At 54.4% G+C, this 26,811-nt stretch overlaps 1 protein-coding gene and 1 long non-coding RNA gene across 9 annotated transcripts; one reads left to right on the top strand and one right to left on the bottom strand.

The window, feature by feature from the left end:
* ZNF7 (zinc finger protein 7) lies at window positions 8,956–19,310 on the bottom strand. Of its 7 annotated transcripts, none has more exons than XM_003481315.4 (6): window positions 19,198–19,287; window positions 17,872–17,992; window positions 17,727–17,771; window positions 16,901–17,027; window positions 12,511–12,627; window positions 8,956–11,251 (listed from the first exon to the last, which is right to left on the bottom strand). In XM_003481315.4, exons 2-6 carry the CDS (start codon window positions 17,923–17,925, stop codon window positions 9,483–9,485), a joined length of 2,112 nt encoding a protein of 703 aa, XP_003481363.2. In that variant the 5' UTR covers window positions 17,926–17,992; window positions 19,198–19,287; the 3' UTR covers window positions 8,956–9,482. The 7 variants fall into 7 exon arrangements, with proteins under 7 accessions (XP_003481363.2, XP_013843420.1, XP_013843422.1 ...); XM_013987966.2 differs by lacking the exon at window positions 19,198–19,287 and adding an exon at window positions 18,917–19,191; XM_013987968.2 differs by lacking the exon at window positions 17,872–17,992 and having other exon boundaries at window positions 18,917–19,310.
* On the top strand, window positions 19,386–25,237 carry LOC110260418. Of its 2 annotated transcripts, XR_002343669.1 has the most exons (3): window positions 19,439–19,766; window positions 19,927–20,534; window positions 24,551–25,237. It is a non-coding gene; the product is annotated as an uncharacterized LOC110260418 (long non-coding RNA). The 2 variants fall into 2 exon arrangements; XR_002343668.1 differs by having other exon boundaries at window positions 19,386–20,534.

Below are 26,811 nucleotides of genomic sequence, written 5' to 3'. Positions count from 1 at the left end.
TGTCTTCCTGAGTGGGTGTCAACCTGCAGACCCCTCCCCTCAGCTGTCAGCCGGTCTTGTTGCAGAGCAAGGGCAGCGCTCCAGTGTGGCCACGTGTGGTCTGATCAGTGTCTGGGGTCCAGGCCAAAGCTTTTGCGAGGACACAAAGGTCGATCTGAGTTCTTGCTCATTTGCTCTTGTGACCTCTGTGTTTCAGGATGGATATTTCATTCCCCTTCTTAAGCCCCTGCCCTTATGGAGCCAATATTCTAGTGGGGAGGGGAGGCACTCCATTATTTCAAAACGCATCATGAGAGAGAAGTGGGGTAGGAGTGCCTGTGGTGGTGCAGCGGTAACGAACCTGACTAGTATCCATGAGGACATGGGTTCTACAAAGAAGAAAAAGCTGGTGTAGCTTGTGAGAGGAGGGCCAGTCAGGCGGGAAGTAGAGCCACTCTGGAGGGGGAGGCAGGGGTGGGGAAAACTGGGACTTTTTTTTTTTTTAAACTTATTTGACTTAAATGTATATTTTCATTTCTTTCCTTTTTTGGGGGGGGCTTTTCTAGGGCAGCATCCACAGCATATGGAGGTTCCCAAGCTAGGGGGTCTAATTGGAGCTGTAGCCACTGGCCTCACCAGAGCCACAGCAATGTGGATCCGATCCGCATCTGTGACCTATACCACAGCTCATGGCAACGCCAGATCCTTTAACCCACTGAACAAGGCGAAGGATCAAACCTGCATCCTCAGAGCTACTATGTCGGGTTCTTCAGCCACTGAGCCACAACGTGAACTCCTGGGCTGTCTTTTTGTGTGTGTGTGTGTGTCTTTTTTAGGGCCGAACCCATAGCATATGGAGGTTCCAGGCTGGGGGTCAAATCGAAGCTGTAGCTGATGGCCTACCCCACACCCACAGCAATGCAGGATCTGAGCCATGTATGCAACCTACACCACAACTCACGGCAACATTGGATCCTTAACTCACTGAGCCAGGCCAGGGGTCGAATTTGCGTCCTCATGGATGCTAGTTAGATTCATTTCCTCTGAGCCATGATGGGGACTCCTGGGCTGTCGTTTTAAATTGGGTCTTGGGGTGGGCCTTCCTGAAGACATGGTGTCTTAGCAAAGACTTAAAGAAGGCGAGGGAGCAGAGGATCTGAGGAGGAGGGACCCTTGGCAGAGCGAGCAGTGAGTGATGCACAGACCACTCAGCTGTGGGGAGGGGCAGGCTCTCAGTTCTGTAAGAACTCGGGCTCGATTCTGCCATGAGGGTGGTGTGACCATTGTTTTTAAAGGATCGTGTTGGATGTTGTGTTGACAGCGGAGTGTGGGGCCCCGGGTGGGGACTGGGGTTCTGGGGGAGAGGCTCTTGCTGGGGTGGAGTGCAGTGGCAGGAAAGAGGCGAGCAGGGGCCTCTCCCAGGTGCCTCCGCGGTGGGCGCCTGGGGAAGCTCGTTCTCTCACAGACCAAGTGGCTTCAGCAACAGAAGCTGACTTCCTCACGGTTCTTGAGGCTGGAAGTCTGAGATCGGGTCCTGGGGAGGCCTCTCCTGTCCTGCGTGCACACAAGCAAGCGCAGGGTCTTATCCTTGTGACTTCCCACGACCCGAATCACCCTAAAGTCCTCGTCTTTTTTTTTTTTCGGCTGTGCCTGGAACACGCAGTAACTCCCAGGCCTGGTATCGAACCCAAGCCACAGCAGTGAACGCTGAGTCCTTAGCTGCTAGGCCCCCAGGGAATTCCCAAGGTCCCACCTAGACACAGTCACACCAGGGTTAAGGCTTGGACGTGTGAGGTTTGGGGGACACAGTTCAGTCCGTAGCGGTGGGCATGTGCCAGGGAAGAAGGGAGCACCTGTGCCTCCAGGCTGAGCATGTGCTGAGTGTGGGGCTAGCTCCACACTGGTGGCCTGGCTGCACCCCAGGTGGGGCCTTGGGGGTCCTCCTTCCTGCCTAGCTGTTTGCATTGGGCTCACCTTAGTGGCGCCCCTGCTGCCGCTGTCTGCTCTGCCAGGAAACGGTCACAAGTCTCCTGGGACAGTAGGCCAGTGCAGCATGCAGGAACTTCCTCTAAAAACAGCAAACGAGCTTTAGTGCCTGCTTTGCACCCTGCCGCGTCTGTGTTGGAAGCCCCGTCTTTCCCCAGCCCCCTTCTCCGCCCCCTGCTCCATGCCAGACCTGTCAAGAGTGCCAGCGTGCTCCGTGCTGTTTACAGAGCACTCCTGCAAATCTAATTAGAACCTTTCCCTAGGAGCTGCTGCCGTGAGTTAAGGACCCAGCATTGCCACAGCTGTGGTGTAGGTTGAAGCTGCGGCTCAGTTTCCTGGCCTAGGAGCTTCCATATGCCTCGGTGTGGCCAAAAAAATCACAGAGATCTTAGTGGTAAATGGCCAAAGGATGTTAAATATGAAAACTCTTTAGCGAGTATCCAGGACATGGGTTTGATCCCTGGCCTCACTCAGTGGGTTAAGGATCCGAAGTTGCCGTGAGCTGTGGTGTAGGTCGCAGATGCAGCTCAGATCTGATGTTGCTGTGGCTGTGGTGTAGGCTGGCAGCTACAGCTCCGATTTGACCCCTAGCCTGGGAACCCCACATGCACCCCCCATATACTGCGGCACTAAAAAGACAAACAAAAACAAAAACTGTTTAGAAGTAGGAACAGAGGAGACAGAATGTGAACATTTTAAACGGTGAATCATACAATGTGTAGCCTCTTGTGCTGGCTTTTGCTTGGCATGGTGTTTTTAAAACCGGTGTGAATATTTTAAAGCCGGTGGTATTGTTTCTGAACTGACCCAAAGCATGTCCTTGAGCGCCCCCTACACGCCAGGCCCTGTCATCGCAGCCGAGAGCGCAGAGGTGTTACAGTCACAGGGCCAGGCCTGTGTTAACTATCTGCTCAGGCCTGTGGCCGCCCCCGTCACAGGCGAAGGTGCAGAGAGGTCGTGCTCTGGGGGAGCTGCCCTTCTGTTCTCCATCAGCCTTCCCTCTCCACCTGTCCTTCGTCTGCTGACTGGGCATGTGGACCTGGTGGCAGGAGAGGCAGGGTGTGTCCCTGCGGGGGCTTCAGGAGGCTCCCTGTGCCAGCTCATGTGCCCTGAGTGGCTGCTGCTTCCAGAGGAAGAACACACCAGGGTTGAGAGCCACAGACTCAGCGGCTTCTGCTGTGCAGGGTTTCCGCAGTGAGGTTTGGCCAGTGCAAATGGGTGGAGACCTGGTGTCTGAGCCCTGCCCACGCAGCCCAGTGGGTGCCCGAGCTCCTTTGCCATGGAGGGACCCAGTGGCTGCCCGTGTGTGGTGCTAAGTCAGTGGTGCTCGGTCGGTGAACACGGAGACTCACACCCCTCTGCCCACCAGGTTGCTCAAGCCCTGTCCTTGTGGGCTCCTGCCCCTGCTGGTCCACTCCTCAGGCCCCCGAGGCTCAGCGTCCAGGCACCCACGGGGCTCCAGCCGCCTAAGTGCAGTGCGCTCTGCTCCTCACCAGCTTCCTCCACCCACCTCTAGGAGGCCCCGCCTGTGCCTTTCAAGTCTTTGGTCAGAACGCTGGGATCGAGTATTGTTCCCTATCCTTGGGGGGCTGGAGAGAGTGGCTCTCTCACGGCAGTGTCCCCAGATAAGCCTGTGACATCTGACAGCAGATTCTGGGTCCAATTTGTGAGCCCTCCTGCTTCTGCATCAGGGAGGGACACACGGCCTACGGTGCTAAGTGGCTTTTGGGAGCAGGCTACTCCCGGGACTGTTGGCTCCTGGGGCTATGAGGAGCCATGGGACTAGGGCCGCCAGCCTCGAGGGTGAGGCAGGATTGTGGTGCCACCATGAGAGCAGGGGAGGCAGGGGCATAGGCTTGCAGGCCAGCAGCAACTCCATCCTCTAGCTCAGGGGTTGGTGAACGTCTATAAAGGGCCAGGGAGTAGCTTTTCAGGTCATAATGATTGTGTTAGCTCTGCCATTAGCTCAAAACCACACAGAGACAATACTGAAATGAAGGGGCATGACTGTGTCCAACAAAATTTTTTGTCTTTTTTTTTTTTAAGGGCCGCACCTGCAGCATGTGGAAGTTCCCAGGTTAGGGGTCAAATCAGAGCTGCAGCTGCCAGCCTACACCACAGCCACAGCAACGCAGGATCCTTAACCCACAGAGCAAGGTCAGGAATCAAACCTGCATCCTCATGAATACTAGCCGGGTTCATTACCACTGAGCAACCGGAGGAACTCCTCAACAAAATGTTTTAAGGACACTGAAATTTTTATTTTGGGTAGCAAAATTTGTCTCAACCATTTTTTTACGGGGGAGAGGGGTGCACCTGTGGTATATGGAGGTTCCCAGGCTAGGGGTCTAATTGGAGCTGCAGCTGCTGGCTTACACCACAGCCACAGCAACGTGAGATCTGAGCTACATCTGCGACCTACACCTCAGCTCACGGCAACGCCGGATCCTTAACACACCGAGTGAGGCTAGGGATCGCACCCAAACCCGAACCTGAATGGGTTCCTTACTGCTGAGCCCCAACAGGAACTCCAAAATTTGTCTCAACCATTTGAAAACCATTCTCAGCTCCAGGGCTGTAAGAAACCAGGTGTCAGGTGGGTGGTGCTTTAACTTCGACACCTCCCAGGGCCCAGCTCTCACTGGGCTGGGTAGACCTTGTGTGCCCGTGCGGCACCCCAGGCTGCACAGGAACTATCCACCTTCACCCGCGGTCAGTCTCCACCCTGGACCTGGACGTGAGGGCAGGGGCAGGCCCCATTCGCCCTCACCCCCAGGCCCAGACGAGGCCTTGCTTAGAGGATGGATGTCTGCACCCGGAAACTCCCTCACGTTGTGCCTATTTAGATCCCTGCAGAAGCTTCTGAGACCAGAGGATTCTCTCTTCCACAGGCCTCCAAAGCCTCAACACCTGGGTGCATCCCAAACGCATCGTTCACTCACTCAACAGACGTGACCCAGGCTGAGTGCCAGCCACATGCACTGTGGACAGAGGGATGTGAAAACCCACCTGGGCTCTGCACACACGCACACGCGCACACACACACAACAATTTGTGAAACTTCCAAAATGCTCTAAATGTCAAACCAAAGCTTAATCTGGTAACTGAGACAAAAAACAATTTCAGGTCAAAATCATGGGTTCAATTTATTGTCTCCGAAAGAAAAATCCAAACTTTTGTTTGGTTTTTGTCTTTTCTAGGGCTGCACCCATGGCATGTGCAGGTTCCCAGGCTAGGGGTCCAATCGGAGCGGTAGCCGCCGGTCTACACCACAGCCACAACAAAGCGGGGATCCCAGCCATGTCTGTGACCTACACCACAGCTCATGGCAACACCAGATCCTTAACTCACTGAGCGAGGCCAGGGATCAAACCCAAAACCTCATGGCTCCTAGTTGGATTCATTAACCACTGAGCCACGATGGGAACGCCCCAATTTTTTTTTTTTTTTTTTTTTTTTTTTTTTTTTTTTACTATAGGGCTGCACCCGAGGCATATGGAAGTTCCCAGGCTAGGGGATGAATCGGAGCTGCACCTGCCGGACTACACCACAGCCACAGCAATGCAGGATCCTTAACCCACAGAGCAAGGCCGGGGATTCTCAAGGATACTAGTCGGATTCGCTTCCGCTGCACCACCACTGGAACTCCCCCAACATATTTTAAAATCTACTCTGAATGAGTCCTGGAAATCCTTAAGATGAGTTTGTTAACTTTACTGAAGGTGGAGTTCCCATTGTGACTCAGTAGGTTAAGAACCCAACTAGCATCCACAGAATGTGGATTTGATCCTTGGTCCTGCTCAGTGGGTCCCACGTTGCTATGAGCTGTGGGTATAGGTCACAGACGTGGCTTGGATCTGGCGTTGCTGTGGCTGTGGTGCAGGCTGGCAGCTCTGATTCGATCCCTAGCCTGGGAACCTCCATATGCCTCAAGTGCGGGCCTCAAAAGAAAAAAAAAAAGCGTACTAAAGCCCAAAGTGGGAAACTAGAGTTGAGATCAGGACAGAACAGTCCTGGCAGGCGGCCCTCTCAACCTGGCCAGAAGGACCTGCACACATGACTGGCAGACGCTTCTCCTGTGCTCTGGGGACCTCGAACCCGCACCATAAGCTCTCATCTCACAGGCAGCACACGGATGCCACACACCTTGTTCACGGGGCTGAGAAAGGACTCGCCCTCTCCTTCTGCGGTCCACAGCCTAGACTGGGAAGTAGGGCCGGAGGTGATTTCCACTGCGTGCTTGGTTGAATCTAAGTGAACAGACCACACTAAGAATTGGGAGGAAAGTGATCCCTAAAGACTGGAGGCTGGGAGTTCCTGTTGTGGCTCAGTGGTGAACGAATCCGACTAGGAACCATGAGGTTGCAGGTTCGATTCCTGGCCTTGCTCAATGGGTTAAGGATCCAGCGTTGCCGTGAGCTGTGGTGTAGGTTGCAGACGCGGCTCAGATCCCACGTTGCTGTGGTGCTGGCGTAGGCCGGCGGCTACAGCTCTGATTTGACCCCTAGCCTGGGAACCTCCATATGCCACGGGAGCAGCCCAAGAAATAGCAAAAAGACCAAAAAAAACAAAAAACAAAAAAAAAAGGAAAAAAAAAAGACTGGAGGCTGGCAGTTCTACCCAAGTTAGGGAGGCAGGCCTGCTGGTAGGCCAGAGGCAACAAACAAATGGCCAGCTTGTTCCAGGAACCTTCATTTGGTCACAGTGAAATCTGATTAAAACTTAATTTCCCCCTGCCCCCAACTATTTAAAAACGAAAAAAACCCACTAGCTCATAGGCCGGTTAAAAGGCAAATGGAGGTGCGCTGAGATTCTGAAGCTGATCGGCACGACGCAAAGGTGGATGGCGGCGAGCCCCCGTGACGGCAGCCTTAGAAGCAAAGCCTCGGCAGCTTATAGTGAAGTTTCCTGGATGCCAGCACACTCACAGGACTGACGCTGGCTTAGGTTCCAGTGGGCTTGTGTAGGTCCCAGGCTTTACAGCCACCAGGCCTCACCAGTACAGGCAAAAAACTTGCATCTGGCCGGCCAGCCCGACTAAAGAACGTGTTGGCCCAGACAAAACCCACATACTGAAGCAAATTTAGGGCCAGGTCCTCCAGCTCTTCCCGGCCGCCTGTGGGTGCTGTCAAGGGAGAGAAGTGTCCTGCCCAGGGCAGAATCTGGAGCCCAGACAGCCCTCCACCCTTCGTCTGTCATCACAAGGAAGTGGCCAGCCCACTCCCGTGTGGGGAAGGCGGCTCCAGTGACAAACCGCCTTCCTCAGGTGCGGAGGCCAGGCGTGGGCTCTGTACCAGGGCTAGGAGAAGGCAAGCGTGTGGCATGTCCACCCAGGACCCTAGCTCTTGTCCCGCTGCTGGGCGACTCACAAGCCTACTCAGATGCGCCCGCCGGTCCAGCTCGGAGGGCAGTAACTACCCGGGTGAGCACAGGGGCCACAGCGGCAACGTCATGTTCATCTGTGCAGTTTGTGAGACTCTCTGGCCCCACCTGCAGTGGCCCTTCAGGTGCAAGTTCTGGAAAGACCAGGGGAGAGCTGGGCAGATGGGGTTATGGCTACCAATGGCATGGCATCCTCCACCTGGGGAGGGGACACCCTGCAGGTCCAAGTCTAGGTCCCAGAAAAGAGCACTGCAGCCTGAGCACACGTTGCCCCTGGTGCCCAGCCGGGCAGTTGTGGCTTGAGCTGACCTGCTTCAGGGCCAAGGTCTCAGTCCACATGCTGAAATTGGAAACTCAAGCAAACTTGACTCTCTTGAACGCTGCTGTCTCTGACACCAACACGAAGCTCCAGACCCTTGAGGCACACACGTAGGGAGCAGCCCTTGTTTCCCTGATACAAACCCGGAGGCAGCTTGGGGGCCACATCATACCTGGCAACCGAGGCTGTGATGTCTTGGAAGCCCCCCCAGGGGCTTAACCGAACCAACGTGACAGTGATCCCACCAGGTGTTGAAGGTGGTCCTTAAGGGCCCCACATCCCTCAGGGTCACCTCTCCCTGGATGCAGCCCTCTGCCCCTGTGACTACTGGCAAGGACACCAGGCTGTCCCCGTTAAGTACTCTGGTCCCAAGAGGCTGTGGTGAGTCCAGGAACCTGGGGCAAGGCTGGAGTCAATGCTACTGGTCAGCCTCATCCTGCGGCTGGGAGGCCTTAAATGGATGCTCCATGGGACAGTCAGTGGTCCCCGCCTGTGGATCAAATTGACCAGAGCAGCGTCCTGTGTGCACCAAGGTGGCTGGGGCCCCTGGCTGCTCTCCCCAGGGCCCATAAGCAGACAGAACCTGGGGAAGGGGCAGTTTCCGGCCCTGCCAGCTCATGACACAGTGGGCTTGCTCCACTGACGTGAAAGCTGTTGCTCGGTCAGTGGGCTCTCTACCTTGGCGTGGCCATGCAGCTGGCTCCACTTCCCAAGGCTTCTGTGAAAGGACATAGTTTCTATGTCCACTTGCAGGCCTCCCTGTTCTGGCGGTCTGTGTGGCTGGAGTTTTGAGGAAGTCGGGTCAGCAGCAACAAACACAAATCCCGGCCTCCAGTGGGTCCTCCAGCCATCCTGATGTGAGGCTCCTGCAGAGCTGAGGGCAGGCCTGGGCTCTCAGCAGGGGCAAGGGGGTGGTGTGACCCAAGGGTGGCTACCCTTAACGCAGCTCTCAGGCAGGCAGCTGGGCTCTGGATTGATGGAGGGTACCATCCCCAGACCCAGGGGCTGTAGCAGGGCCCTTGGTTCATGGGTGGCTCCATCCCTGGGCTGTTCTGATACAGGATGAGGAGGCGAGAGGAAGAGGGAAGTCAGGCACCCCTCCTGGGGGCCTGCCCTAGGACAGCCCTACTGCTGAAGCCAGTCTGGGTCACTGGTGCTTAAGCAAGACATTTTGGGTAACTTCTTTCAATCCATGTATCTGGTGGGGCCCCCAGGGCTTTTCTCATGCCTCTTCCTTGTCTGTAAGACCCAGGGTCTTCCCTCTGAACTCAAAACGCTACACATGGGCATCCTGATGTGAGGGCACGGGCTTTATTGAAAGGGATAAGGTCAAACATGCCAGCAAGGACACAGAACTTTGTATGGATCTGGACATTCCCTTTCTTTCTTTTTTTTTTTTTTTTTTGTCTTTTGTCTTTTTTGTCTTTGTTGTTGTTGTCATTGTTGCTATTTCTTGGGCCGCTCCCGCGGCATATGGAGGTTCCCAGGCTAGGGGTCCAATCGGAGCTGTAGCCACCGGCCTACGCCAGAGCCACAGCAACGCGGGATCCGAGCCGCGTCTGCAACCTACACCACAGCTCGCAGCAACGCCAGATCGTTAACCCACTGAGCAAGGGCAGGGATCGAACCCGCAACCTCATGGTTCCTAGTCGGATTCGTTAACCACTGCGCCACGACGGGAACTCCTGGACATTCCCTTTCTTAGCAGAGCAATTCTGAATCTTTCCCAACATTCTAAAGTGTCAGTACAAACGGCCCCATGGAAAATAAGTTAAGGCTGTAGGTTTACTCACATTTATACACATAAGATTAAGTGCTACCCCGTATGGATTTTCTGATGCTGAGTAAGCCTTGAGCTCCGATTAAAAGCTTTGCCACATTCGTTACATTTGTAAGGTTTCTCTCCAGTGTGAGTTCTCTGGTGTATAATTAGATGCGAGCGCCATCTGAATATCTTTTCACACTCGTTACACTTATGCAGTTTCTTTACAGTACTGACTTTCCTCCGGCTCACATGGGTGGAACCTTCCAGGGCATTCCCATACTCATGGTTCCACTGGGCTCGAGTGTGTATCCTCTGATGCTCAATCAGGTACGAGCTCCGGCTAAAGGCTTTTCCACACTCGCTGCACCCATAGGGTTTCACCCCAGCATGAATTATCTGGTGTTGGAAGAGGGTGGAGTTTTGACTGAAGGCCTTCCCACATTCACTACACTTATAGGGCCTCTCCCCTGTGTGCACCCTCTGATGTATTGTGAGCTGTGTGCTCATACTGAAGGCTTTTCCACATTCGAGGCACTCATAGGGCTTCTCCCCCTTATGGATCCTCTGATGGTAAATGAGGCTTGAGCTCTGACTAAAGGCCTTTCCACAGTCGCTGCACTCATAGGGTTTCTCTCCAGTATGAATCCTCTGGTGCTGAATTAGGTGTGAGCCCTGCACAAAGCCTTTCCCACACTCATCACACTTAAACGGTTTTTCTCCAGTGTGAGTTCTTTGGTGGCGAATAAGCCGTGAGCTACAGCCAAAGGCCTTTGAACACTTGTTGCATTTGTATGGTTTCTCTCCAGTGTGAGTCAGCTGATGCTGACTCAGGCGGGAGACCCATCTGAAGGCCTTCCCACACTCATCACACTTGAAGGGTTTCTCCATAGCATGGGTCCTCTGATGTGCAACTGGGATGGGACTATCTGGATTTTTTGGCAGCTCAAGCTTCTCCCCAGCATGCATCCGCTGGTGCTGAGCTAGGGTTGAGCTCTGGCTGAAGGCCTTCCCACACTCGAGGCAGGGGTAGGGCCTCTCTCCTGTGTGAGTCCTCTGGTGCCTGACCAGCTGAGACTGCTGGCTAAAGGCCTTCCCACATTCGCGGCAGGGGTAGGGCCTCTCCCCTGTGTGGACCCTCTGATGGTGGATGAGGCTGGAGCTCTGGCCAAAGGCTTTCCCACATTCTTCGCACCTGTAGGGCTTCTCTCCTGTGTGAATTCTTTGATGCTGAATAAGTTTTGAACTCAGGCGGAAGGCTTTTCCACACTCGATGCATTTAAATGGCTTCTCTCCTGTGTGGATTCTCTGATGCTGATGAAGCTGTGAGCACAACCTGAAGACTTTCCCACATTCTTCACACTCATATGGCTTCTCTGCATGGAAGGTACTTTGATGTCTCCCCTGTAAGCAATCAGGTAATTTTTTCTGGCACTCTTGACATCTGTTAGGTTTCTTCTGTGCATTCGTTTCCACATGCAGAGCAACATCTGAATTAGATCTGAACCTCTTGCCACACACATCACACCTTCGGGACCACCCCTGACTTTTATCAAGCTGACAACCCAGGCGGCCACTGCTCCCTTGCTCACCGCGTACCTTGGCCTTGCCCTTGGGAGCCAAAATCCCTGTGTTTGAACAGTTTCCCTGGAAGAGGAAGCCTGGCTGACTCTCAGACCAGACCTCCAAATCAGAGGTGGCTCCAAAGCAAGGACTCTGAGGAAAGTCCTGGGGGAGTAGTTTGACCATAGTCACCCGGGAATCTGGCTTCAGAATGTCCACATCCTCACAGGCCTGCTGACTGTTACTCCCAATCATAGAATCTGAAACAAACAGGAAATAAACTGCTCCTTATTCCCTGTGCTAAGAAAAAGGACAGACTGGGGGTGAAGGGTGCATACCACCCCTGGACTGAGCTCCCTCCCAGGACAGGCTGCATTGAGCACATAAAAGATGACACAAGAAGTCAATACCTTTGACAGATCTCAAATTTGCTTTCATACATATTTTTCTATTTCACACATTCATTCGGCTACTTTGTACTTGCAGAGTGCAAAAAGCCACCTTCCCACATGGTGAGTATGTTACTTTATGGGGAATTAGTACAAGAGAAAAATCCACAAAGAAGTGTGCCTGACGGGGTTGGCGGTCCAGCAAGAGGCAGGGTTTGGCTGAGAGATCAGAGGCTCCTGATTCCAGAGGAAGGAGACTAAGAAGGAAAGACAGGCTGAAAACTGTGAACAGAGGGAGGTTAGGTAACTAGAAAAACAAGGTACAAGGGCTGCCGGGGGGCACCCAGAGGCTGAGCCCAAGAGGGCTGGGCATCGGGCTCTCCAGTGGGTGGTGATCTGAGCAGGACCCCAGGCCTGACTCTGCATCTTCCAGCTGACCCGGCCTCTTGCTAGTCTGCCCCTCGGCTTCCAGGAGGCCACACCCACTGGCCACATTGACTCCCACTTGTTGTACGTTTCTCGAGGGTCTGCCTACACTACCTGCCCTCCACATGGAAGCTTGGTGATGTGGCCACCAACCAAGTAATACCTGGGGCCACCAAGTAATGGGAGCAGCATGATGGACCCTCACTACAAGTTTCAGAGGGGACACATCCTGCTTGCACCTAGACTTTGGCTGTCTGGCCTTCAGAACTGACAAACAGTACATCTCTGTTGTTTTAAGCTTCTAGTTTGTTACAGCAGCCCCAGGACACTGACACAGTCTTGGAGCCTGATCTGAGAGGTAGGGGTCACCCAGGACCCCAAGAAATGCTGGAGGGAGCTGCTGGCGGAGGCAGTAACTGTTTAGGGATGGCTGTGAGAGCGAGGCTTAGAGCTGCCCCTGGGGGCACACGCTTGTTCTTGTGCTTAATCATAGTAGTAGTAAAATCACAAACCGAACAAAATGTGACTCAAAAGCAAACTGCTTTTGTCATAATAACAGGCTCTGTGTCCTTGCTTTTCCAGAGTTCAGTCTCTCCTGAGGCCACGCCACAGCGGCCCAGGCAGCCCAGCAGGCCTCCTGCCTCTACAGCCCTTGCCTGGCATGGGTTCCCTGGAGGCCTCTGTGCTACAGGCCTGAGCCTCACCTGTCCTGGAGGGCCTGGGTGCCTCTCTCCCCTCTGTTCCTTGCAGGTCGAGGACCCATGGCTCCTGCCCTTGTTCCAGCCGGGAGATGAGCTCAGGCTTGAAGACCAGGAATCCTGCTGTGGGGTGGCAGAGGAGACACGTGACTGGGAGTGCGGCTGGGGGCTCAGCCCCATGGTTTCCAGGAGCAAAGGGGGAGGGCAACAGGGGCACAGGCAGAGCCTCTAAAGGGAGCATCAGGGGGTGAGTGTCTGGGCCAGGGGCATGGTGGCCCTCTGTCTGTCCAGCTCCTGAAGCCAGAGAGAGAGGAATGTCTAGACTCCCAGCCTCTCTCTGTCTCGGTCCACAGCAGGACCAGGGTCCCCAGGGAGCCTTGTCACCAAAAAGTCTGCAGAGGACAGGCCAGGTTTACCCCAGGAAGAGCTTCCCTAGCAGAGACAGGCAGTCCCTCGGTTCCTCTAGTCCAGGACCTCAAAGAGGCAGGGGTGATGGACAAACAACAACAAACCAACAGACAACAAACAGACAAGATGGATTTTAAATGAGAAGGTGTGCAGTCCAAGGTGCAGTAGCCCCAGTCTCGAGTCCTCACACAAAAGCCTGGGGGCCTCAGCAGATGGGGAGGGGCAGAGGCCTTCTGGGTCACCAGCCCCCATGCCATGGGGTGCCCTGTGTCACGCTCCCAGCCCACCCAAGGGCTGGCCAAGCCCTCAGGTTTCCAGCCATGGGGGTGAAGGGCAAGCAGAGAGAGTCCAGGTCCAAGGCCTCAGGGGAGAGCAGGACCCCCCATTCAACAGGAAACACAGGGAGTTCCCATCATGGCTCAGCGGTTAGTGAAGCTGGCTAGCATCCATGAGAACACAGGTTAAATCCCTGGCCTTGCTTAGTGGGTTAAGGATTCGGTGTTGCCAGGAGCTATGGTGTAGGTCGTAGACTCAGCTCGGATCCCGCGTTGCCATGGCTCTGGCGCAGCCCAGTGGCTACGGCTCCAATTGGACCCCTAGCCTGGAAACTTACACATGCTGCGGGTATGGCCCTAAAAGACAAAAAGACCAACAAAACAAAACAAAACGAAAAAACCCCCAGGAAACATGGATTCTTGCCCAGCACATGTGCGATGCCCACAAAGAACCATCCTTAGGCGAGCCACACAGGGGGTCATGGCACAGGCCACAGAATAAAACCACAGCCTGTGCCCAAGCTGAAGGCAACTGGACCTGAAGGCAACCACAATAGGCAGCTCAAAAAGATTAGCTACCTGAAAACTAAATAACAAATCACTAAGTAGCAACTACATTTACTCTGAGTCAAAACTTGCGGGACGCCTCTGCAGCAGTACTTTAGAAATCACATTCCGCGCCCCTAAATACACTTACTTATGCCAGAAACGAGACTGACAAACACAAAAAAAGTAAATACTAAATTCAAGGTGCTGGGAACAAAACAACACAGCAAACTGAAATAAACAAAAAGCAAGAAAAACAAAGATGGCCAAGATTCAGTAACCCCCTTGGAACTCCCAACTGGTTCCTTTGAAAAGGCTTATAGCAAAGCCTATCAAGAGCAACAAAGTGCCAAAATGCTGCCAAAAAATAAATGAGGACACAAATACAAACATGATGGAGATTAAAAATGAAGAGCATTATGAACTAATACATGCTTAAAAAACCTGAAAATCTGAATGAATAGACCAATTTGCACAAAAACTAGAAATGACAAAATTGGCACAGGGGAAAATTCATAAGCTTGACAGACTCTTAAGCATTAAGGAAATGAAACGCTAGTGAAAGAACTTCCTTCCCCAAGGGGCCCAAGGCCCAGGTGGTTTTAAGTGAGTTCAACCCAAAGCTCAAAGGTTCAATGAATTCCTTCCATATAAATCTTCCAGAAATTAAAAACAATAGCTAAAGCTTCCCAGCACACTTCATGACACTTGTATGCAAAAAAAGTCAAACTAGAGGAGTTCCCATAGGGGCTCAGCAGTAACAAACCCAACTGGCATCCATGAGGACATGGGTTCAATCCCTAGCATCAATCAGCAGGTTAAGGATCTGACACTGCCATGAGCTGCAGTCTAGGCCACAGATGAGACTCTGATCTGGCGTGGCTGTGGCTGGCAGCTGCAACTCTGATTGGACCCCTAGCCTGGGAACTTCCATATGCCTTGGGTGTGGCTCTTAAAAAAAAAAAAAAAAACAACCTCAAACAATTAAATACATAAAATAAAACTTCAGAGTACAACCCATAAGGCAAAAACCAAATGACTTTAATTACTTTAAACCTGACCTCATAAAGTTAGCAAGCAAAGACTGGGAAGGATATTTCTGAAGCACAGCTCTGTGCAGTCTCACCACACCCCATCACCCTAAGATGGACCTAAAGAGCTTGTGCTGAACATGGGTCACAACTGGGGCCCTGCTGTCCTCAGCCACATGGTGCTGTAACCTGCCATGAAGCCTGTGCATAGGCAGGCTGGGCCACAGCTACTCACATGGAGTGACCAAGTTAAAACCAGTCTTCAGAGATGTAAAGCAGACTGTTTCCAAAGCAATGACTGCAATTCAGTCACTGGTAAATCAGCAGCTATGTGCACAGGGGCCAAGACAGGAGGATGGCACAGCGTGGGAGCCATGTGGTCTGTCAGCAAGATCCACCCAAAAGAAATGGCTGCTACATACCAGCAGCAAAGTGAAAACCCAGCAACACTTGAGAAATGCATGGAGTTCCCTGTTGGTGCAGTGGGTTAAGTATCTGGTGTTGTCACCGCAGCAGCTTGAGTCACTGCTGTGGTGCAAGTTCCATCCCTGACCCAGAAACTTCCATGTGCTATGGATGTAGCCTAAAAAAAAGAAAGGCAGCATTGCTCAGGCTCTCCTCAACCCAGAAAGCACAGGCGCAGAGGTCAGGAGGGGACATGATGCCCAAGCCTGCTTGGTCCGTGTCTTTCCCTTTCTAGTTCAGTGACACGTGGTACCCCTTCTCTAAATAGGTCTGGAGCACTCTTAAAAAGTGTAAGATAGGAGTTCCCTGATGTCCCAGTGATTTGAGATCTAGCAATGTCCTTGCTGATGCACAGGTTCAAACCCCGGCCCAGGAACTTCCACACGCCTTGGGCAAGGCCAAAAAAAAAAAAAAAAGTATAAAAGAAAAAACTCAGCAGTTCCCGCTGTGGCCTCAGCAGGTTAAGAACCTGACATTGTATCCACGAGGATGCCAGTTTGATCCTCGGCCTCGCTCAGTGAGTTAAGGATTCAGCGTTGCTTAAACTGCAGTGTAGGTCATAGATGTGGCTTGGATCCAGCATTGCTATGGCTGTGGTGTAGGCCTCAGCTGCAGCTCCAACTCAACCCCTAGCCTAGAACTTCCATATGCTGCAGGTGCAGCTGTTTAAAAAAAAAACAAAAAACCTTAAGGAATAAGAAAAAAAAAAATCATATGGCAGTAGAATCAGCAGCACCCAACCTCCGAATGGTACCTAAAATGATGTTTTATAACATACAGCATCGTGGGTTCAGTGAAAGCTAACACAAGAAATAATAAACGCACTCAAATCAGAAAGGTCCAGTAACCCCAGTAACAGGCCAAGGCTCTGAGCAGACACTTCACTGATGACATCTGGCTTTTCCCAACTCTAACAGGACTGGAAAGATGCTCAGGCTCATCTGGCATTGGAGAAGCGCAGGCTCCAACCACAAGAGCCTCACCATGTGCTCCTGTCAGGACAGAGGGGGACAGGCCCGGTCCAAATGGCTGAGGCACCTGGCTGACCACTCTGCCATGCCCAGGCCACTCTAGTCCCCTAGCCCAATGCTCTCTCACCTCTCCCATCATGTGTGATGGGACTAGAGACCATGTGGGGCCAGCACAGCAGGGATCACACACCTTCTCACAGCGGTGCAATCCAAGGTGCAGAGCACAAAGAGACAGACAGGAGGCTCACCAGAGTGCCCACTTATGGTGTCGGGGACAGGAGAGGAAGACAGTGGGCAGGGCAGGAGGGGTGGGGGAAGCCATAACAGCCTCCACGTAGCCATCCCTGGGCTATCACTGCCGCCCTGACTTCAGCTGTACAACCATTTCCTCGGATCCCTTGAGCCAGTAACTGCCCTTTTGTTGTTTAAGCCATTCCAAGTTTGCCATCTACTTCTTACAACAAATTAATCTGTTAGCTCACAAAAAAGGTGGCTTGGTTAGTTCCCAGAAGTCCTCCTGCACTGAGAGTTGAATCATGTGACATGCACAAAGCTCAGAGGCTGCCCGGCTCACCCTGGCTTCTCCTGGGGTCAGCCTCTGAACCACAAAGACTCAAGGGCCCACAGCCTCCAACCGAGGACTGGCTAGGTGGGTGCTAACTGATGACATACGGGTAGGGGTATCCAGATGAAGGCTCACCTAGTCCGGCCACACTGCTGTGGTTCTCAAGCATCACCTCCTTGTAGAGGGCCCTCTGGCCAGGGTCCAGGCACTGCCACTCCTCCCGCGAGAAGTGCACGGCCACATCGCCAAATGTCACAGCCTCCTGAAAGGACACACACCAGTTCCCCAAGGACTTCTGGGTGCCAGCTCCATCCTGGCACACGCAGCACAAGTTTGGGTGAGACAATCACCAGGCCCCTTTGGCTCTCAAATCAACGCAAGCAGGGTTGCCTGGTGAGTCAGTGGGTGGGAGATCTGGCATCTCTGTGGCAGTGCAGGCTCCATCCCCAGCGGGCACAGTGAGTTGAGTATCTGGTGTTGCCGTAGCTGTGGTGTATGTCCCAGCTGCAACTCAGATTCCATCCCTGGCCCAGGAACTTCCATATGCCACGGGTGTGGCTGGAAAAGAAAAAAGGGGGGACGGTAGCTCCTGGTGGGTCAATAGGTTAAGGATCTGGCATGTCACTGCTGTGGCTCAGATCACTGCCGTGGCGACCCCTGCCCCAGAAAGTTCCACATGCTGTAGCCAAATAAGTAAATAATAAAATCAAGGGAGAGACAGTATAAAGGAAAAGAGGGACACAGACCCAGGTAACCTACAGCCCTCCCCCAAGAGCCTCAGGTGGGGCCCAGTGTGGGCAGCGGCTTGCCCACTGCGTTGGTGATGGGCAAGCCTGAGCTTGGAAAGGGCCATGCAAGGGGCCAAGGGAAGGCCTAGGCCCAGGCCCAGAGGGCAGGGGTGCCCAGAGGACGTAAGGGCCCTCACTGGATAAGCGAGGGAACAGGGAAGTCAGGCTCCTACCATGAGGCTCGGTGGGCGGGCTTCCACGTGTCCGGGACGAGAGACCTGTGGGCAGTTATGAAAGGGTCAGAGGTCAGGGTGCTGGAGGCCCCAAGCCCTAATTTCCAGGCTAATCTTGGGGGTACTGCCTTCTCCCATCCTTTACCTCCAACCCCAGGTGTTCTCTGGCAGGGATGTGAGGCAGGGCCAAAGCAGCCATGGCACTTGATTATCTGCCCCTCGAAGCTTCATTCACCTTTCAGAGTTTGCGCAGAGTGCAAATCACTCTGAAACACGAAAGGGGGGGGCACATGTACCAGGTGCTCAACTAAGCAGTGAAGAAGGACTCTGCCTTCATGAAACAGTCTAGTGGAGGAAAGACTTAAATGACCACTCCACCAAACACCAAGTTACACCTGTGATAACAGCACCGAAGTACAAGGAGCCCTGAAAGCATTTAAACTTGGAAACTCCAACTTCGTCTGATGGGTCACCTCCCTTGGCACTAATGCAGCCAAGATAATGGAGATGAAAAGGCCACTTAGGGCAGCAGGAACGGCACATGCAAAGGGCATGAGGCAGGAAGGAAGAGGGCTAATGAGCCGGGGCGGGGGGGGGGGGGGGGGGCTGGATCACAGGCATCAAGAGGAAGCAGGAAGGACAAGAACCAGGAGGATAAAGAGGCTGTCCCCACCCAACAACTTGGCCCCTCCCCAGGGAGGTCAGAATGAAAAGCGGGGTTCCTAGGTGAGCGTTTGGCTCAAAAAGTGGCTTGAGGGGGAGTGCCCTAGTGGCCTAGTGGTTAGCACTATGGCCCAGGCTCAACCCCTGGTCTGGGAACTGAGATCCCCACCTCAAGCTGCTGGTCACCACGTCCAAAAAAACCCCAAAACAAACAAACAAAACTACTTGAGGGCAGAAACCCCAGGCCGTGAGCACAGCGAGGGTGACCCAGTCAGCAGTGACCACTGCCAGGTGGGTGCCCATCTCGGCCTGGCCAGGAGACATGTGGCTGCCAGTGCTAGTTTCTGGGTCCCTTGCAGAGAAATGCAGGCCTCGAGCAGCAGCCAGAATTCTGAGAAGGTAAACAGCCTACCCCACCCACGGCACAGCCGTTTTGCCACTAGGTCTTCGAGGGGCGGAATAAAAAGCTCCTAGAGGGGAGTGGTTGTGCAGGAAGAAGCTGAGAGCCCCTTGGAGCACGCAGAGACCTGGCGGGAAGGTGACGAGGCTGCCACGAGGCCGGATCCGCGGGACTCCACCTTCCGCCTCCACCGGCCTCGGCCAAGGCTCGACCACCGCCCTGCCAGTCGCCCACGGACTCTGCAAGACGCCCGCGCGACCCGTGCTTCTTTGCGGACAGGCCCGCGGAGCGAAAGGCCCGCAGTGTCGGAGGCGGGACGGCGCGGGGCCCTCCGGCAGCCACCCCGCCCGCGGGCGTGGAGCACGTGGGCCGCCCGGACCCTCACCCACGTCCGTCGCACCGACTCACCCTCCCCAGGGCCGCCCGAGGCTCTACGAGCGCGACGACGCCGGAAACGGGCCTCGGGCGCCCGCTCTCTCGCACAACTTCCGGCCGTTCTGGGCAGCTCGGAGGCTCGGGCGACTCGGTGGTTCCCAGCCCCGCCTCCCGGGAGCCAGAGCAGGGGCGGGGCCAGGTCGCGGGAAAGGACGCAGCTCCGAGAGGGCGGGGCCGTAGCCCGGTAAGGGGCGGGGTCACAGCGAGACGGGCGGTGGGGCGGAGCCGAGGCCCAGGAACGGAGGTGGAGGAGCAGACCCGGGCGACGCGGCCCGCGAGCGAGAGGGTCGTCCGGGTCAGTCCAGCGCAACTCGGGTCACCAGTCCCAGGGCCCTGGTCCCCTTATTGGATCTATGTCTGGGTTTGCTGAAGCACCCGCTGGGCCCAGGACTGCAGAGACGCCCCTACCCAGGCTGTGCCCCGGGTGGAGGGGGACAGGGGGAACGGCTTCATCGCGGGGTTCGGGGCAGGACAGCTCAGGACCTGCGGAGATACTGGATGGTGTAGGATCCCAGGCCAAAGGTGGCGCACCCTGAGATCAGGTCAGACTTTTTCCTCCCTGCGCCCCACCCATCCCCAGCTTCTTGTGGACCCCGGAGCCGTCTGTTCTGGGAGTTCTTCCAAACCCACTCTCTGTGCTGTATGTGGGGGCAGCGGTCACCTCAGCTTCCTTGGGACTGACCGGAGCCTCCCCCTCAGCAGCCCAGCTCCCTGCAGCCTTGAGGAGGGCGCTGCCTGCGTCTTTGGGAGCCTCAGCTTCCCCTCCGGTTCCGGGCCTTGGAGTGCTGGTCTGCAGCTGCGGCCTGACTCTGTGCCCGGCCTGACCCTCGTTCACACTGCACACCCCTGGAGGCAGGACAGAAAGTGTGCACAGCGAAGACCCTGACACCCTACTGGTTGATGATCCAAATCCCGAGGTCCCTCTCAGAGTCCGGTGAGATCCAGAGCCAGCTAGAGGAAGAAAGTGGCCGCGTCAGCTCCCGAAAGGCCGTCTGGGTGAGGTTGAAAGGAAAAGCCAACAGGAGTTCCCATCGTGGGGCTTCGGAAACAATCCGACCAGGAACCATGAGGTTGCGGTTTCCATCCCTGGCCTGGCTCAGTGGATTAAGGATCCGGTGTCTCTGTGGCTATGGTGTAGGCCGGCAGCCGTAGCTCCCATTCGACCAGCAGGCTCTCGGGTCCACCTCCTCTCCCCGTGGTCCTGTGCTGCCTCTTCCTACCCTGCTCCTCAGCAGCTCAGTGCAACTCTCCTGTCCCCCGCATCCTCCCTGGTCGCACGCAGAGAGCATCTGTGCAAAGACAACAGACGCGTGAGTGGACAATGGGAAAGGAGAGGGACATGCCTGCTTCCCAGCTGCCCTCCAGGTCCTAAGCCCCAGCCAAGGGCTTGCGGGTACACTGTGCACCCTAGTGGTTCTGACCTGCGGGAGCCTTTCACCCAGAGGTCTTCCTGCAAACCTGGACCCCAGCCTGGTCCTCTCAAGGGAAGGGGGGCACTCCCAGGATGACACAGGGAGCAAGAGCGGGAGCCTGCAGACTCTGAGGACAGAGCCAGGCCCAGAGTGTCCACCCAGTGGACACGTGGGCAGTGTGAGGGCATGCAGGTCCTGGGGGCCTGGGGGTGGGGATGGAGGAAATGGATTCTATCCACTGTAGGCCATGCTGGGGTCTCCACCTCCCGGTCCCATAATCCTCGCTGAGCCTTGGACCTGCTGTGCAAACAGGCTACTGAAAGACAGGGGCCTTCATGGGTCCCCAGTAGGTCACAGCGCCCCTTCTCTGGACCAACTCAGGTTGTTTTGGGGCTATTTCCAGCCTGAAATTGGGATTCCAAGATATCCCAAGCCAATTTAAAAATCATTTTTGAAGAGCCCCCTGGTGTTGTCACTGCAGCGGCTCAGGTCTTTGGTGTGGTTTGATCCCTGGTGCTGGAACCTCTGCATGCCACAGGCACAGCCAAGATAAAATAAAATAAAATAAATATGAGTTTTCAAAGAGATAAATTTCCTAGGCCACTTTCGGCTTCCTAGACAGTGCCCTAGGGCAGTAACACTTTGGTTTTTTTTTTTGTTTTTTTTTTTTTGTCTTTTTGCTATTTCTTTGGGCCGCTCCCGCGGCATATGGAGGTTCCCAGGCTAGGGGTCGAATCGGAGCTACAGCCAGAGCTGTACGCCAGAGCCACAGCAACGCAGGATCCGAGCCGCGTCTGCAACCTACACCACAGCTCACGGCAATGCCGGATCGTTAACCCACTGAGCAAGGGCAGGGACTGAACCCGCAACCTCATGGTTCCTAGTCGGATTCGTTAACCACTGTGCCACGGCGGGAACTCCTAGGGCAGTAACATTTTGAATGAACTGGAACAGAGAGCCCCTCTGAAGGCCACCGCTGTGCTTGGGCGTCAGCAATCTGTGTGAAAACGTACCTGTGGTTTGTGTTCTTCAGGGGATGGTAGTTCACGCAGACTCGGAAATGAAGGAAGACATGTGTACCCACAGGTCTCTAGGAACAGAAGGCAGGACACACCCTGCAGGGCGGCACAGTGAAGCACCAGGTTGGCCAGGAGGCAAAAGCAGGGAGGAAAGCGAAGCCCAGAGCCTTTATTGGGGTTTACATGGGAAGGAATGGGCGAGGCGGGCAGGTCCGCTGAGAAAGCTTGGTGTCCTATCGTTTGAAAAATCTCAGCAGGCTGCGCTGTAGCGGTGGTCTCTAGCTGTCCAATACCTGCCCCTGGGGTGATTCAGGGCGGGGGACGCTGGTGTGGTGTGCGAGTCTGATAAGGGAGAAGTCAGGAGTGTAGGCTCGGGATTGGTTGTTTTGGATCAAAGCCTGGCTCTGAGGATTGTTTGCTGTCTCTGTGGGTGTCTTTGGATCTAGCCAGGGCTCTAAAGGTGGCGGGAGGAAACGGAGCCCCGAACAGAAGCAGCCCTGAGCTCCCCAGGGTTTTACCTGAACAGGTCAGGGGCTCAGGATCCTGAGCCTAAAAGCAAGGAAGGGCTAAAAGTAGGTGCCAAGGGGGCCTGAGGAGGCAGGTGGCAGGGCTCCTGGTGACAGGCCTATGGCCTGCGCAGAGAGGTCTTGTCACCACCTGCTCCCAGCTGACTCCTGTCCAGCACTCAACTTCCTTCTGCTCAGACCTGAGTCCCTGCATCTCTCCTGTGCTCAAGGAGGGCCGCGCACAATAAAAACATGTCTGAAAGGCCAGTGACGCTCTGGCTCAGCAAACTTATTTATCTTGAAAGGAGATAAAAGGTGAAAAACAGGATTTCCGGAAATGAAACAATTTCCTGGAGTTCCCCTCATGGCGCAGCAGAAACGAATCCGACTAGGAACCACGAGGTTGCAGGTTCAATCCCTGGCCTCGCTCAGTGGGTTAAGGGTCCTGCGTTGCCGTCGTGGAAAGTAATGTGTTTTCCTTTGAAGGAAATCTTGTGACCCCATTTTGCTCCCGTTTCAGCTGAACCGCCCTCCTGCGACCCCCTCCTCTTTCCCTCTTCTCCTGGTAACAATTTGTTTCAGATGAGCCCACCGAGAAGAAAGTGCGCCCTGACCCGACCCATGGGAAGGGGACAGGTCCGTCGCCTGCATTAGGGAGAAACAGGGAGGGTCTTCTTGGCGCGCTTTCTGAGCCCCCTCGCCCTTCTGCAGAAGGAAAGCGCCTTGTCGAGACCTCCCCATGCTCATGTGTCTCATTTTCCGACACGGACGATCCGAGCCGTCTCCCCAACACCATGAGCTGTGGTGTAGGTCACAGATGCAGCTCGGATCCAGCGTTGCTGTGGCTGAGGTGTAGGCCGGCAGCTGCAGCTCCGAACGGACCCCTAGCCTGGGACCCTCCACATGCTGCGGGTGCGGCCCTAAAAAAACAACAACAGTTTCCTTCATTCAGAACAGGGATTCCAGCTTGGCCAGGATGAAATCCAAATGTGGAAAAATATGGCTGAAGTGGGCAGGCGCACTCACCGCGAAGCTCCTGATGCCAGGGAGGGTGGGAGGCCCTGTCCCCCGCCCCTCGCAGCAGGCCTGGGAGTGGGCCTCCTCTGCAGCCTGTTTTCCACCAGCGGGAGAAGGAGGCTTCTTAGGGGCTGGGTTGTCCCTTGTGCTGCTAGGGCCTCCGGGGGAGGCAGTGCAAGCCGAAGCCTTCCAGCGCTGGGGGAGCATCGGGCCTCTCCCCTTTTGCACTCTGTCCTGCTCTCTTCATGGGTGAAGCAGGCCTGGCTGTCAGGCGAGTGCCAGTGGCAGGACAGCTGTGCTGCAGGACCCTGGGGCTGTGTCTGGGTCCGGTCTCTCTGGGCAGCTGCTCAGAAAGTCCAGGGATGGCAGGTGAGGCACACAGGTGTGTCTTACAGCAGGCAAAGGTGGGTCTCAGCCCCTCACCCCTTGGCGACCTCCGCCCCCCGTCGTCGCCCCCCTTCTCCCCTCCTCCTCGCGTCCTTCAGACCCATGACCCTCTCAGTTGTTCTTGTGAGGCCTCTTGCAGCCGGAGCCCGTCTCGGCTGAGCCCCTGTAGGTGCTCTGGGGGCAGGGCTCTATCCTCCCACGGCTACAGAGTCCTCCAGTGGCCCCATAGGTCCAGTCTGGATGCGCGGCCGGGACGTGGAGTTCACCTCCGCTGCCCCAAGGGCTCCTACCTGGAAGGCCTTCCCCTAGGCCTGGTCCCCGAGCCGGTTAAGGTGCTGTAGGGTCTGAGCGTGGCCCACCCCTCTTACCCACAGGTCCTTCTGCCTCTCATAACAGCTCTTGGGGGCAGGCTGAAGGCGAGTGTGCCGGGGAAAATGTGTCAGTTCTGGGGGAGCATCACAGATACCCAAGAAAAGCGTGTGTAACCCTTCCCTGAAAGGTCACGTAATCAGTGTACAGCCATGTTTACTGAACAATTACCCTCCATTTTGTAAATCAGAAAAATCACATTTGTCAGATCGTTCTATCAGGAGAACGAGATTGCTGCCGAATGCTTGTCATTTGTAATTTTTTTGGCCATGCCTACAGCACGTAGAAGGTCCCAGGCCAGGGATCTAACCTGTGCCATAGAAGTCACCAGAGCCATAGCAGTGACAATGCGGGATCCTTTAACCACCAGGCCACCAGGGAACTCCTCATAATTTCTAATTTTATCAAGGATTATAGACTGATGTTGGAAGGTTTTGTTTCAGGCAGTAAGTGAAATTAATATATGTTAACTAATAAAATGGATGAGCACAGGCCCAGGTGTGACACTGGGCTGGAGAAGAGGGTGGGTAGGTGCCAGCGTCTGGCAGGCTGAGGGGCTCCTTGTTCTAATGTTGAGTCAAGGTCTAATGCCACGTGATCTTCTCCCCACCCTTAGGGCCACCCAGACCCTTTAGCTCACAGAGGATGCCCTGAACGGACTCCCAGGGAGCCTACAGAAGACCACGGACTTGAGAAGGCACTGTGAACTGCTTGGTAGCATCTGCAAGATGGGGTTTGGTTTCAGGTCTGTGTCCTGCCCGCCACCCTCAGGCCCCGGTGGGCTCAGGAGGGCCTTGGGCACAGCCCGAGGGGCCTCGACCCTCATACAGTGCAGAGCAAAGTCAGAGATGGGTGGAGGCAGCTGCTGCTCCGGGTGGGAGCTGATGACATCCCGCCTGTCGTGTAGACATTTGAGTTAACTGGCCCTGGGGTTGCCAATAATCTCAGTCAGGTCAAAGCCTCCACTCGGAGACGTTTGGGGCAGAAACCTGCTGATTTACCCCTTGTTTTAACTCTTGGGGAACAAGGGGATTGCTGACCGCTCCCACTGGCAGGGAGCAGGGAGTGGAAAGAGAACAGCCCTCGAGGGAGAGGCCAAGGAGCCCGTCTGCTCTGGCTCTGCACCGTCCAGCACAGTGGCCTCAGCCTGTCCCAACTGCGATGTGCGAATGTGCACAAGAAACACCTGATTTCAAAGACGTTGAAAAAAATGCCAAATATCTTTCTAATAATTTTATATTGATTGCCTCTGGAAATTATGTTTTAGATGTGTTAAGGTAAATAAAATATATTATTAAATTTAGTCCTTTTTGCCTTTGTCTTTTAACGTGGCTAATAGAAAATGTAGCATGACTGCAGTGGCTGCTGTTCTGTTTCCGTTGGTCGGTGCTGGTAGATGGAGATGCCGCCTGGGCAGGCGGCCCCAGGGACGCTGGGGGAGCTGCCCTGGGAGGGGCTCTGAGCGCCCCAGTCTTCCCTAAGGGGAACCAGAACGAGGCGTCCTCATGACTCTCAGGGTGTGGTGACGCTTCGTTTTGAATCAGGAAAGAAGGTTTTCCTTCTTAAATGTCTCCTCGCATGTGGTGTTTGAATCGGACAAGACAGAAAGTACTCAGTTTTGAAGAACGGAACCCATGTTCTCTTCTCGCCCACCAGTCTTGCCCTCCCGGGAAATGAGCGAACAGGGGAGTGGGAGCCCCGTGCACTAAGTGCAGGACTCTGCAGGGAAAGACCCTTGCCTTCCTGGTGGTGTTTTTTTGGGGGGAGGGCAGTGGGCAGCGGTATTGGAAGTGATGCTCCTTTTTAAACTTTTTTTTCCTTTTTGGCCTCCGTATGGCACATGCAGCTCCGGACCAGTGATCAGATCTGAGCAGCTGTTGTGACCTAAGCTGCAGCTGTGGCAAAGCTGGATCCTTAACCCACTGTGCCCGGGCAGGGAATTGAACCTGCATCCCAGTGCTCCCTGTTGTGCCACAGCAGGAACTCCTTAAAGCGTTTAATTTAATTTCACTTAAATAATTAATTAATTTACTTTTTAGGGCCACGCTGGCAGCACATGGAGGGTCCCAGGCTAGGGGTCAAATCAGAGCTTCAGCTGCCGACCTGCACCACAGCCCCAGCAACACAGGATCTGAGCCGTGTCTGTGACCTACACCACAGCTCACAGCAGCGCTGGATCCTTAGCCCACTGAGCGGGGCCAGGGATCGAACCCGCAACCTCACGGTTCCTAGTCGCATTTGTTTCTGCTTCGCCACAACGGTAACTGCTAATATGTAATTTTTATGTCTTTGTGATGGGCTTCTTACACTTAGCATAATCTTTTCAAGGTCGATCTATGTTATAGTATGCATCATTACTTCATTCCTTTTTCACACCGGGTGATATTCCACATTAGAAAGAGTCTAAGAAAACATACCAAACATCAGAGTCGGAATTTCTGGAGAGAGAAAGAGCACTTTTTTATGTTTCTTTTTTATATGCTTCTGCCTTTCTGCCTCTTCCAAATTTTCTTTTTCTTTTTTCTTTTTTTCTTTTTAGGGCCGAACCTGTGGCATATGGAAGTTAGTTCCTGGGCTATGGGTTGAGTCGGAGCTGCAGCTGCAACCTACACTGCAGCTCACGACAACACTGGATCCTTAACCCACTGAACGTGGCCAGGGATCGAACCTGCGCCCTCATGGATACTAGTCAGGTTCTTAACCTGCTGAGCCACAACAGGAACTCCTCAAATCTTCTACAATAACTTTATATTTAGAAAAAAGCCATGTTAATTGTAAAATACACATTCATGAGTGGCGCCCTCTGCCCAGCTCAGGGCCGAGGGCTTCCTTCCTGGCACTTGCTTGTGAGATGCCTCAGAAGCCTCTCAGCCTCCT

The sequence above is a fragment of the Sus scrofa genome, chromosome 4, assembly GCF_000003025.6.
Source record: "Sus scrofa isolate TJ Tabasco breed Duroc chromosome 4, Sscrofa11.1, whole genome shotgun sequence".
Classification (NCBI taxonomy): Eukaryota; Metazoa; Chordata; class Mammalia; order Artiodactyla; family Suidae; genus Sus; species Sus scrofa.
This window is presented reverse-complemented; position numbering and strand designations above follow the sequence as displayed.

Bases quoted from the DNA above. Each gene is read 5' to 3' on its own strand.
- ZNF7 (XM_003481315.4), bottom strand. From the start codon at position 17,925: ATGGCTGCTTTGGCCCTGCCTCACATCCCTGCCAGAGAACACCTGGGG. The intron at 17,772-17,871 runs GTAAAGGATGGG...AACTGCCCACAG, and splicing joins GAGAACACCTGGGGTTGGAG to GTCTCTCGTCCCGGACACGT. The intron at 17,028-17,726 runs GTAGGAGCCTGA...GTGTCCTTTCAG, and splicing joins CCCGCCCACCGAGCCTCATG to GAGGCTGTGACATTTGGCGA.